Below are 13,405 nucleotides of genomic sequence, written 5' to 3'. Positions count from 1 at the left end.
GGTTTAATTATAGTGGTGGCTTTACATCAACATAACTTAAATTGACTTAAATTTGTTGGGTAGACATGCCCTTAGTCTCGTTGGAACTCACCCAGCGCACTCTGAAGTTGTCAGACCAGCTACATTAGTTCTTTATAGGCACTTTAATGTACTCATCAGTGTACTATTGTGAATTCCTCTGTTATTCACCTGGACTTATTAAAAGTTTGTGACTAATTCAAAGGAATCTGGAGTGGGAGAGGTGACTTGCTATCCTGGAAGTGGTGCTATTCAATACATTTCACTACCCTTAATCAGCCCTGAAGAATGCTTTTCAAATAGTTTTCTTTCTAATAAAATAAAACCTGTTGCCTTTATTATGCTATAAATAGGGTAAAACCACCTCTGCTTTGATGATTTTTAACCAATATATGTAACTATTCCCACTCCTAAAGCTTTTATCTCAGGGATTTTTTAAAAATGTAGGATGAGTAAGTATGCAATCTCACCTCAAGTAGAGATACCTAGTCATAATTGTTTTTTTTTAATTTACACTGTCCATTTTTAAAGGCAAGTTGTGCATGTGTAATTGTCTGGGGAATTGGGGTCTATGTGTGTTTAGGGTTTCTGGAATGTCTCATCTGAAAAATAACTCTGGTTGCTTGGAAGAGATTGTTTGGTAGGATAGAATTAGAGTTCTAAATTTTACATCATGGCTAGGACATTGTTTAATACAAGACTGAATTCCAGTTGTCTAATTTCAAAGACCGTATCATGTATGTATATATCTAAAGTGTGACTGAGGGACCCATTTTTAAACAAATCAGTACAGCCATCCTAACAATGGGGTCTTTTCCACTAAAAAATATCCATAACCTGCCAAAGCACGTGTGCTGGATAGCTGTATGCAGACACTGGCTGTGGAACAGGACAACCTATTCTGGAGGCATGTCAGCTTCTTGCATATAGCCAGAACTTAAAAAGAAAAAAAGCCATCTTCAGAATTCAGGAACCACAGAGCCTTCCATATTCTGCCCTAACTGGTTTCAGACTTACTAGCTTACTTACTTTCAGACTGTCCATCCTTTTTTTAATGTTAATTATTTTTAAAAATGATAGGCGATAACAAAGCAACACAATTATAAATCAACTAAGTAAATAAAATAATTATTTCACAGCTAGTAGAAGAGAAATCAGAGATCAGAGCAATACACATTCATATGTTATCTGGACAAGAATGTACAACAAATATTTATCTAGGAGTCTGATTGCTTCCATTAAGTTATTTTATTCATATTCCAAAAATGGAAACCAAATCATCAGCCTGTACTGGGTCCTGTTGTCTAGTCATGTGTGAGTTTTTACATGATTAGAGGTTTCCAGGCTCTTCTTTTACAGTATTATCCCGGGGTTCTTTTCCTGTATGCAATCAGGATGAGACATGTTAAGATAGTGATGAGTTTCTGAGGTGTGAGTCTTAATATTTTTCCTTTAAATGAAAAGATTAATTGTATGAGAACATACTGGTGGTGGGAACTTTTAACAGGGTAGTTTCAGTTAATATTTATGTTATGGTAGTGCTCTCTTGTGCTGGGTGCTGTACAAACATAGAGAAAAGAAAAAGCCTGTTGTCTCCCTGAAGAGGAGATAACATTTCTGTCTACTAGTAGCAGTTGTTCTTCTGGTCAAGTAAAAAAACTGCTGTATTTTTCACAAAAACATCCACAACATAAACATGGCAGTTACATTTGACCTCTCGTGATTATGAGAGTAAGGCAGTGTGTCTGCCACAGTGCCTTCCGTGTCACACCCAGGGTATTCGGGTTGCCAATTTTGGTTGGAGGTATTCCTGGAGGTCTCCTCACCACATAATCTTTGACTGAAGATTTAATTATGCACACTTTAGTTCCTGGAGACGCCAGGACAATGCCAGAAGGTTGGCTACCCTACATTAAGCACGGATGTAACACCACATTAAAGCAAAGACTTTCAAACCGGAAGAAGCATCTTCTGTAAGGGACACGCCTTACAGGAAAGGGCTCAGAAGAGAGACCCAGCCGCCTGCCGAAGGGTGGGCGGGGGAGCGGGTGCTGGGAAGTGACACTGCAGGGGAGAGACTTGTAAGGGAGGCTGCCATGCGCTGGCGAACCAGCTGGGCAGAAGCCGGGGCCATGCGGGGCAGCAGTGTCGGGCGGGGGATACCACCAGGCACGGCCTCGTGCTAGGGGTGGTGCGAAGCCCGTTGCTGGTGTGGGCGGGGAGAGGATTTTTAAAAAATCCAAATATTTGTTCTGTTTCTGAATTAAATCCCCGTGGTGACAAGGGCGCGAAGCCGCCCCCTGGTCTCCGCCCCTCTCCCCTGCTTGCGCAGCCCCCGCTGAGGCCCGCGGCGGAGGCAGAGGCGTGGAGCCGCTGAGGGCAGCGAGCCGAGCACCCCTCCCGCCTCGCAGCCGCACGAGGCCTCTCAGTATCTCGCCCCCGGCGCGCGCGCCGCTTGACGCGTCTCGTGAGAGCGGGCACCGGCGTGGCGTGGGCGGGTTCCCGTGCGTATGCGCAGGGCGGGAAGGGGCGCACTCCCTTCCTCGGTCGCGGGGTAGGCAGGTGTGTGTGAGTCTCCCGGCCCTGCTGCCTCTGGAGGCCGAAGCTGCACGTGCGCGGGGGGCTCGCAGCGCGGACAGTGTGCGCTGCGGGTAACCTTCCCCCGTCCCCGCATCCGCTACCTGCAGCCACGGGCTGGTTCCTCGGTGTCGGGACCGGTGCAGCGCTCCTGGAGTTAATCCTGGCCGCTGTCGCCGGGGATCGGGTGCAATATGTGCTGGGGCAGGGGTGGTGTAAGACCAGGGCATGCTTCCTCCCGTTGGCCTGCGGCACTGGGGTTGGTGTGAAGGGCAGCAGCAGGGACGGCTTTTTGCAACTCCCCTTGCATGAGTTCTGGGAGCCAGGCCCCCGGCAAGAGGCCACGGGTCTCCAGGATCCACTCCCACTAAATGCTCACAGCAGCCTGGGGTTCAGCACGTAAAACCAGGCTGCAGGGGCCCTTTCCATGTAAAAACCAGTTGGTTTCAAATCACGGTAAACTGCATTGCAGTAAACCATGCTAGGTCAGCTTGGAGCTTGTACTGGTGGAGCTGCCATAGTCAGATGAAGGCCCAACTGGAAAAAGTTGAAATGTAGATTAATGATCAGACACTTGAATGTATTTTCTGGAAGTTGGCAGTTGAGTCAGTGGTTTAGGACTATTAAGATGAACAGATAATTCTTTATTGATGGGATCTCTTGACGACCATTAGACTTTTTCCATGCTACAGTTGTACCTATACTAGCAACAGTTTAGGTAAAGCAGGATTGTCTCTGGGGAGGCTGCTATTTTGCCATCTAGATCAGAAGTACAGTACAAAGCTGTTGTTTCCATAGGGCCATGTTTAAAATATGCCCTCTTTACACACAGTTGTAGATTTGATGGTAACATTTAGATGCTATTAAGCGATCCTAAACCGTATTCATACAATTCTAATCAGGGAAAAATCCTCCAGGTTATTAAATACAGTTCTTAGAACAAAGCCCTCTGCTCTCTCATATATATTGGGGGAGGAGAGGAGAATGGCGCCGCTATTAGTTTTGATGTCTTTAGGGAAAATGTCCTCTCCTTCCATTGTTGGTTCTGATCGCACTATTTAGCGGACAGATTCTATTTCCAGATCTACAGTGTAATTAAATTGCATTTAAAGCCTGAAAAGAGACTGGAAAATGTCATTGTGTGGCTCCATGCATGTCTCTGTGAATTCCAGATTGATTTTACTAGTAAAGTGGTTATTTGTTCCTTAATTTCTACTATTAGGTTAAACTCTAGATGTTTTGTATTGTTTCAGGATTTGTCGTAATGGATGAAGAGACAGGATACAATAAAGGTACTGAAGGAAAATAGATTGTTTCCTTTGTTAACACTAAAATTCAGAATTGATTTAAAATATTTTTTTTCCTCCCAGTTGGAGATGTGGTTGGTTGTCATGTTGAAGATGCTGTGACATTTTGGGCGCAGGTGATGTAAAAAAACCTTCTTGAATAAGATATTCCAGTATCTGTTTGTTTGTTCTAGTTTCACACAAAAATGGCAGGGATTTACTTACACAAAATTTGAAATGCCTGATGGATATATGAATGGGACTTGGGATAAAAAACAAACTCCTTAGGCTCCAAAGTTGAACATCCAACAATGTGGTTAAAATATTCCATCCAGCTGTTCAGTTGCTTAATACTGACATAAACAGGAGTCACACATTGCCTTCTGAATTGGATTAGAAAACTGCTGACCATCAGCCAACTCAGATTTTGCATGGACTTACTCTATTCAGTGTACAGTAGGTCCTACATAAAAGCTTGAATGTTAGAGCTATCAGTGTTGGATCAGGAATAGTATGGAAAGTTGATCTTGGGGTCTTTAAACTTTTAACATGACTAACTTTAAAATTCTGACAAAACAAAAATAATGGAAAAATCTATTGTGATTCTCAAGTTAGAATGGGAAACAGCACACCAGGTTGGAGGTTTCTGTAATGAGAACTTGGTCTGTGTTGCTCATCCCCAGGTACATAACTTTAAACAATGGACATGCTATCTTTTGGGGGTGTAGGTGATGCGTGTGTTTTGTCAGGTGTGTGGTGTTACAAGTAACACTTAAGATAACTGAAAAATTAGGAAAAAAATTCAGATTGTCTTGTTTTTACTTTGTGAATTTGACAGGACTTTGTTTATCGTTAGTTTCACTTCCTGTATATGGCCAATATCCCTAATTCTTCATGTGGGCACACAGTGGCAGGAAAAGCAACACTTAAAATAGACAGGTTTCAGAGTAACAGCCGGGTTAGTCTGTATTCGCAAAAAGAAAAGGAGTACTTGTGGCACCTTAGAGACTAACCAATTTATTTGAGCATGAGCTTTCGTGAGCTACAGCTCACTTCATCTGATGAAGTGAGCTGTAGCTCACGAAAGCTTATGCTCAGATAAATTGGTTAAAGCTTTCGTGAGCTACAGCTCACTTCATCAGATGAAGTGAGCTGTAGCTCACGAAAGCTTATGCTCAGATAAATTGGTTAGTCTCTAAGGTGCCACAAGTACTCCTTTTCTTTTTACTTAAAATAGAGTAAATGATTGTAAAACCCAAAACTGGTAGGGAGACTCAGTGGCAGATGCACTACCTGAAACTGCTTTTAACTTTTTTTTTTTTTTAATTCACTAGATACCATGTTGATGGTGTCCTTTTTAATTACAGTATTCTTAATTACTTGGAGGTCTTTTCAAGTATTGGCTTAACTGTATGTGTACTCACAGACTCATTATGATACATGAGTTTATTTAAACTACTTATAAATTTACGCATTGACTGTTTTCTTCTAAGGAGATCATTAGACCTATCACTAGTAATAATTTCCTTCTTTAGAATTTGAATTTATTCATTCTGCACTTAATCCTAGAATTTTTCTAGTATTCTGTACCCTACTATTCTTTTAGTGGATAAGCAAAAGTCATTTTTATTACACTAATTTTTTCTCTCCCTCTCCACACTCTGGATTTTCTACACTTTGAACTTAAAATAAAATAGATGTCTCATCATCTGTAGTTGATACAGGTTTTTACAACTTGATAGACCAAAATACAATTAAAAGGACTTGTTCACATCAGTCAAACCAAACAATTATTCCTACAAGTAAGAAAACAAGATATAAAAAAGTTGTGACCTTTTCCCATAATGTTGGAAGAGGAGTGCTACATACTTCGTCCCAAAAATACATGAATGCTCACATTATGAGTTTTAAAATCACATTTTTACAAGGTCTTGTGACTGTCGTTTTCACAAAATGTCTAAAAAAAAGTTAAGCTGTTAAAGTAAATATTTTTTTCAGACCAATTTTTTGCTAGAATGACATCTCACCATAGTATGTTCCCTAACCCCTGAAAGTCGCTTTCCAGTGTTGGAAATAAATTGCAAACAAGCTTGTATATACAGTTCAAGATTTAGAAGGTGAAACTTGTCAGGGCAGTGCAGTGGTGTCAGGATTAGTAGATGTTTTGACTTATTTATTGGCTTTTGAAACAGATGTTTAAAGGCTTTCAAATGATAGCTAACACTTTTTACTCTCCCCTCCTACTACTTAGAACATCAGTAGAAATAATGACATCTTGAAATTAAGTTGTGCACTGGCTGAAGTTTGTCCTCAGGCCAACTCAGTTTTTGGCAATCCTGATTTTACTAAGGTAAAGGGGTGTGTGTGTGTGTGTGTGTGGAGTGTGTGAATTTGTTTTTTTACACATATGTAAAAATCTTTTTTCTACACAACTGATTTCTTAGATTTTTTTTTTATTATTTTTTGTAATATGACTTTTATTCTCTCAACTAAAAGATAAACCCCAGATACTCAGGGGGAAAAAATGCAAAATAGAGTAATAGTGAAAATTTTCTAGGGGGTGTGTGTGTACGTATATCTTTATATACGTACATAAAAAAAAATACGCATGCCCACACTTATGCTACTTAAGTTTACCTATAACTTGCTTCATAGTAGACTACCTCATCTCCTGAACTGCATATGGTTGTGCAGGTAAATTAGATTATTCTTATGATCACCTTTTTGATTTCATTAAAAAAATAAAATCCAGAAATCTCTATGATACTGTGGTTGGCATTTACCTTCTTCATATCTATTATTATTGTTATTTATTATTTATTTAGTATTGTCTGTAAAACTGTGTAGCATGGCACATAGCAAAAGCTCCATGAATCCAATACATAACATGTTTTGCAGCATGATAAAACATTTCTTCAAAGTATCGTATTGTGTAACAAGATGTATTGAGGATTATATATTTTGAAGCATGCAGCGTATGCTAGCCTAGGAGACAGGATACTGAGTTAGGTGAACTGCCACTTTGTTTCAATATTGTGCAAATATCCAGATTACAAACTTTTGAAAAATAAGTGTTGTAATGGACTGTGGTATATAATTTTGAGGTGCACTTATGCTTACAGAATGCCACTTTCTCTTCTGATCTACAGATCTACGGTGGATGTTTTTCTGAAGATAAATGCTGGTATAGATGCAAAGTACAGCAAGTGATCAGTGATGAAAAGGCAGGAAATAGGCTTAAGGATATTATTGTTCTTTACTGCTGAATCACTTTTAAAAGCACATATATGGAAACAAAAAATGATATACTTCTGAGGCATATCGTTGCCTAAAAAAAATCTAAATCTGTGGTTACTTGGCTGGGGCATACGTTAAAGCAGGCGTGGGCAAACTACGGCCCGTGGGCCGCATCCGGCCTGTCAGACCTTTTAATCTGGCCCTTGAGCTCCCGCCGGGGAGCAGGATCAGGGGCTTGCCCTGCTCTGCGCAGCTCCTGGAAGCCGCAGCATGTCCCACCTCCGGCTCCTACAGGTAGGGGCAGCCAGAGGGCTCCGCACACTGCCACCACTCCAAGCGCCAGCTCTGCAGCTCCCATTGGCTGGGAACTGTGGCCAATGGGAGCTGCAGTGGTGGCGACTGTAGACGGGGCAGCACGCAAAGTCACCTGGCTGTGGCTCCACATAGGAGCTGGAAAGGGGACATGCCACTGCTTCCAGGAGCTGCTTGAGGTAAACAGTGCCTGGAGCCTGCACCCCTGACCCCCTCCCATGCCCGAACCTCATGTGCCAGCACTGATCCCCCTCCTGCCCTCTGAACCCCTCAGTCTCAGCCCGGAGCACCCTCCTGTACCCCAAACCTCCCAGCCCCACCCCAGAGCCCGCACCCCCAGCCGGAGCCCTCACCCCCCTGGCCCGGACTTGATGCGTTTCCCGCCCGCCGAACCCCTCAATCCCAGCATGGAGCACCCTCCTGCACCCCAAACCCCTCATCCCCAGCCCCACCCCAGAGCACCCAAACCCCTGCCCCAGCCCAGAGCCCTCTTCCACACCCTGAATTCCTCATTTCTGGCCGTACCCAAGAGCCCGCACCTTCAGCCGGTGCCCTCACCCCCTCCCGCACTCCAACTCCCAATTTCGTGAGCATTCATGGCCCGCCATACAGTTTCCATACCCAGATGTGGCCCTCAGGCCAAAGAGTTTGCCCACCCGTGTGTTAAAGTGATAAGTCCTTTTGGAAGCTTTAAGTTGATGGGAAGATTGGTACAGTTTGTGTATACCTTTGAAGTCATACATGCATACTTGCCAGGGTTATCAAGCAGCACCATTTCACTTCAGAACTTCTTAGATGAGAAAATGGGAGTTGGGATCTGGCTGAAAACATTCACTGAAATAATATTAGAGCTGATACTGATGGCTTTCAGGTGCCCCCCCCCCCCCTTTTTTTTTTTTAAGCTCCCAGGCTAGGGTTGTTTGGTAATTTTGATGTCCAAATACAAGAGATTTATTACCCTCACTTGAAATGGTGATGTCCACATGATTTGGGAGCTTCCTTTAATTTCACCTCTGCACTCGAAGACAGTCTGATTTCACAACTTTTCCTATGTCATTTCATAGCCAGATTTAAAACTGGAAAAATTATCAGTGAAAAGCTGTTTTGTTCTTAAAAATAAAGTTTAAATTTAGAGTGAGGTGCTAAATTTGGGATTTTTTCCCTAACTCAGTGTTTTTCAAAGTTTGGGTCGCGACCCAGTACTGGGTTGCGGCATGTAAGGCACTGGGTCGCTCTGGTCAGTACCGCTGACTGGGATGTTAAAGAGTCCTGTTGGCGGTGCTGCCCAGCTAAGACAGGCTAGTGCCTACCTGTTCTGACACCGCGCTGCATCCTGGAAGCAGCCAGCAGTGGGTCTGACTTATAGGCGGGGGGCCACGGGGCTCTGCGTGCTACTCCCACCCCGAGGCTTGCGTGCGTCTGCCTAGAAGCCGGACCTGCTGCTGGCCACTTCCAGGGCACAGTGCGGTTCACGGTGCCAGGACAGGCGGGAAGCTTGCCTCTGCACCCAGGCTGTGCTGCTGACCGGGAGCCGCCGGAGGTAACCCTGTGCCCCAACCCTCTGCCCCATCCCCTGCTCCAGCACTGAGCCCCCCCCAAACCCGGAACCTCTTCCCGCACCCCAAACCCTCATTCTTGACCCCACCCCAGAGCCTGCACCCCCAGCCCAGAGCCCCCCCAAATTCGGAGTCCTTCCTGCATCCCAGACTCCAAATGTAATATGAATACATATACCAATACATATACTTACTTCCCAAAAACTCAAGCTGCTAGCAAGCCAGCACTTTAATTATTAGAAGAAAAGTAAGACTGAATGTGGTTTTTCATTTAAAAAACATTAGTACATGAGCTGTTGAATTAACATAAGCAAATTGTAAAAACACCATAGAACTTGCTTAACCTTTGAAATGTCCTGCTTTCAGACCTGCTTTTAATCATCAAATATATCTCCTTCTTGGAAATACCACAAAAACTGTAGCCTGCACTGTGAGACTCGAATGGGCTGAAGTGGACTCATGAAACAATGAATGGCTATTTATAAAGACTGTTCAGAATTTTTTTAAACCGTATACTTAGTAAATATTTAGCTGTTTATGCAAGGTATTAGAATAAAACTGCCAAAGATTTCCTTTGAGAAGCCCGTTGTAATTTCAGGCACATTTATTGCCTTTTGTATCTCTATCTTACTGTTTTGTGTTGTTTTATATCTGATACCATTTTTTCTTCATATATTGAAACTGTAAGCTACTTCTTAGTTGTTTGTCAAGGTCTTTTGACACCTGTCAATTGGGAGCTTGTTGCACTGAAATTGATAGTTTTATACTTGAGGAGAGGTGACAGTTGCTTCCTCTAAATGACATCATTGTTCACAGCTTAAGGTAAGGGGTGCTATGAACAATGATTATTCTGTATAGAGAATAGATTTACACTGGAAGAGATGAGGATAATAAATGTTCAGGATTTTTAAACAGAAAATGGAAGAGCTTTGACCTTGAAAACGCATTATGCTGACCATAAAAATGGCACAGTAACTTAGGACAACAAATTTTATATTTGTAAATTGAGATTTTATTTTAATTTTCAGTTTTGATGGGATAGTTTGAGCTGTGACTTCTCCTACCTAGTAGGTTTGCTTCTATAAGGGCGTAGCTATCTTTTCTGTATGTTGCCCTTGATCAGATGTAGAACTCCCTTTAGGACTCACACACTAGCATCACAAGTGATATATAGTCCTCTAAGTACTGTATACTTTAATACATACTACTTAGTAGACTTGTAGCAGCTATGCTTATTTATATTTTATATTATTGCCACAGTGTCAAGTATTATACATTGATTATGGAAATTCTGAGATTCTAAATCGATCAGAAATAGTTGAGATTCCAAAGAACTTGCAGTTTCCCAGCATTGCTAAAAAGTATAGACTCTGGGGACTACAGATTCCTCCTGACCAAGATTTAAATAAATTTGACCAGGTAAGTGATAGACTTCTAAATGCATGGATGATGAACTGTGTAACACACAAAGCCAACTATCTACAAATTTTCATGCTTAGGAATCCATAAAAGATGAATGTGAGAATGTCTTTACCCATCAAGCTGAGACTCATGGGGGATATCTGTAAGATAGTCACATCTCTCACTGTTAATGAACTTTAAAAGCCAAAATGGGCATCTTAAAAAAATCAGTGAAGATGCTATCTAGATAGCCAGTAGTAGATGAAGGATGGTCTTGGGAGCTCTAGGTTCTGTTCCTGGCTCTGTCACAAACTCTCTGACCTTGACTAAGTGATATGGCTCTCTCTCTCTGTTTCAGTGTCCATCTTTAACAGAAAGTAATACTTCCCTAAATCAACAGGGAAGTATTCCCTGTTGGAGTGGATCATGAATCCATTGATGTTTGTGGGTTGCTCAGGGATGATGATGATGAGTGCCACAGAAAATATTTAAATAAATTAAATTCAGAGGAAAGAATGCTGGGTTGATGGATGGAACTAGAAAATACCTGCCCTCTTGCCATCAGTGAGTGTGAATTTGCTTCGTCTTTGGCACTTCTACACTCAACTGGTGGCTTAGAGGAGAATCTGGAGATTGTTGTTAATCGTGTAGTTGGAGGTAGTAACAATGCCTCTAGTAAAGGCTGCCTAACAAATTCCACTGTAACCCACTGTTTCCAGTTACTTATAATTGTGCCAAACTTTAACTGTTAGGGCTAAATTTTTCCATATCTGCTCTCTGCCTCAGGCTGAACTTGTTCCCCCCCCCCTCCCCCCCCCCCCAAAAAAAAAACAAAAACAAAACCCCCAGCAAAAACAGCTTATTCAAAGAAATGGCTGAGTTAAGGGTAGTTTTTTCTCTGTTAAGTTGTTTTCAGCTTGTTTTCAGCCACTTTTTTGAAGGGCTATACCACATCCCATTCCTCTCAGCCTTCAAAGCTGCCAGTGTCTGACACTAGCAATCAAACTATCATTTCTGGTTTGGTTGGCATTTCCTAACTTTTGAATGCTTGATTTTTCAGTCTTGACATTTCAATTTTGATATTCACAATGTAGATTTTTATATGTAGTAATGTAATTACATTTGCATTCCATTTCCAGTGGTGGATATGTAGCTGATCATGCATTTTTATATAATTTGCTCTGTCGTAGTAAGGACTTATTTAAATGGGAGATATTTAGTGCTGTGGTTAAGCTTTAGCCATTTCATTTAAGTGACTATGACCAATGTGGATAAAATGTTGACAGCTAAAATGGCAGGGGGAAGGGGTTAGAGGAATGGCACAAATCACATTATTATTTATAATATCTTTTCCTGTATTACTGAAAGGCTAACCTTTTTATAATGCTGTTAAATATTTGGCCTGGGATTTTCAAAGTGGCCTAATGTAGTTTGGTGCCCAACTTCCATTGAAAGTCTAACTCCTCTAGGCTCCACTGAAGTCTTTAACAGATCTGTTTGCTGATGGAAAGTTAGTTGAGTTAAGCAAAGAGAAACTATTCACTATGAGCAGTTTTATAACTTCTGTACATTTATTTTACAGGGGAGAAAGTTCTTATGCAGTTTAATTTTTGAAAAAGAAATAAAAATGCGACACAAAGCCACATACCAGGATGGTACCATTGTTGCCCAGGCAGAGTATGGAAAAGTGGATATTGGGGAAGAGGTGGCTAAGAAGGGGTTTGCTGAAAAATGCAAATCCCCTATAAATGCTAACAACTGCGAAGAGAAAAAAATAGAAGTCGTTCCGTACAAACCCTGGAATGCAAAAGTTACAGCTCCAGCATGGGAGAACAGACCCAACCCTTCAGTATCCAATCGACTGAAAGGGCGTTTTGGTGACCAGATAGGTACCAATATGAGGAATGAAAATCATACTGGGAACCATATGCCTTTTGCGAAGTAAGACAGCGTGGAGTCTGATAATGAATGTGTCACTGTTTTGATATAGACTCATTACTGAGCAGTGTGTATGTAGGAGAGGAAAGTGGAAAAGGCAAAAAGTGAGCAACTAAAGACAATAAATTTCAGCCCTTGCTAAGTGGATGTTTTGTCTCCTAAAAGCTCCATTTACTAAAGAGAATATTTTGGAATTTTTTTGTGGATTATATGTCCAATGGTTAGTTAAGGGATAACTTTTATTATTTTATATTGCACAAAACAATAAATCGCTGCAGAGATTAAGCCATTTATGTGCCTTGTCTTTGCTTAATCCCAAAAGCCATATGTTCTGCATATACTAGAAAGCAAGAGATGTTACTGCCATCATACAACAAACTATAATTGGTACAAAAATATTATTAGTTTTAAAAATGCTGCACTTCTTTTGGGCTTTCTAGCAACATAATGAGTTATAAAGATAGCCTGTTCTAAATGATTGATTAAATTGGAGTTCGCACTCAAAGGGCTGGCTTTTTGAAACTGGGCTGTGTTTATGTACACATGGTGTCTCTTTCTCCCACTGTATATTACTGCTGCTGTGAATTGCAAGGGAAATTTATGAATGACCTGTGGGCGTGGGTACAAAACTGACCCTGCAAAAAAGGAAGCCTGGTATGAAAATCGGGCCAAAAGTCTTTACACAATTCCCAAGAGAGGTCTGTACAGAATCAGGTTGGGAAACAGAAATTTTTTGGCATCCAATAGAACCAAATATAGAAGGCATGGTAAATTGTTCTCTTCCATCTCCTAATTCACTCCTCTTTCGTGTCTTCATTTTCTTTCCTTCTTTATTTTTATGTATTTAAAAAAAAAGAAAGATTCCATCCTTCTTGAGAAAGTGCTTAGTGTAGGAAAGTGCACAGTGTAGGAAACTCCAGCCCCTTTAAGGGCTTTCAAGTTGGTCATCCAGAATCGCTGGACACATTTCAAATCTTTGCCTGATACTCTTAATTATTGTTTTTTTTTTCTGTAGCTGAAACTTGTCTTTCTTATTAAAGATGGTTTCTGCTCTGTGACTCATTTCATTTGAGCTTTTGT

General features: G+C 41.4%; 1 protein-coding gene across 5 annotated transcripts in view; it reads left to right on the top strand.

Moving 5' to 3' along the window:
* The first annotated feature begins 2,256 nt into the window (after positions 1–2,256).
* STK31 (serine/threonine kinase 31) overlaps positions 2,257–13,405 on the top strand; it is an 85,638-nt gene continuing 74,489 nt past the window's right edge. Inside the window, exons 1-7 of one of the 5 annotated variants that reach the window (XM_074945774.1) lie at positions 2,257–2,580; positions 3,849–3,887; positions 3,966–4,018; positions 6,133–6,231; positions 7,031–7,105; positions 10,247–10,405; positions 11,970–12,328. In XM_074945774.1, the coding sequence (XP_074801875.1) occupies positions 3,860–3,887; positions 3,966–4,018; positions 6,133–6,231; positions 7,031–7,105; positions 10,247–10,405; positions 11,970–12,328 (773 nt within the window). In that variant the 5' untranslated portion in view covers positions 2,257–2,580; positions 3,849–3,859. Of the gene's footprint in view, positions 2,670–2,703; positions 2,855–3,848; positions 3,888–3,965; positions 4,019–6,132; positions 6,232–7,030; positions 7,106–10,246; positions 10,406–11,969; positions 12,329–13,405 lie in introns of those variants that run through there. The other 4 variants (XM_074945775.1, XM_074945773.1, XM_074945776.1 and 1 more) reach the window with 4 other exon arrangements.

The sequence above is a fragment of the Natator depressus genome, chromosome 2 (genome assembly GCF_965152275.1).
Source record: "Natator depressus isolate rNatDep1 chromosome 2, rNatDep2.hap1, whole genome shotgun sequence".
In the NCBI taxonomy this organism is placed as follows: domain Eukaryota; kingdom Metazoa; phylum Chordata; order Testudines; family Cheloniidae; genus Natator; species Natator depressus.
Note: the sequence above shows the minus strand (reverse complement) of the source record. Positions and strands in the feature narration are given on the sequence as shown.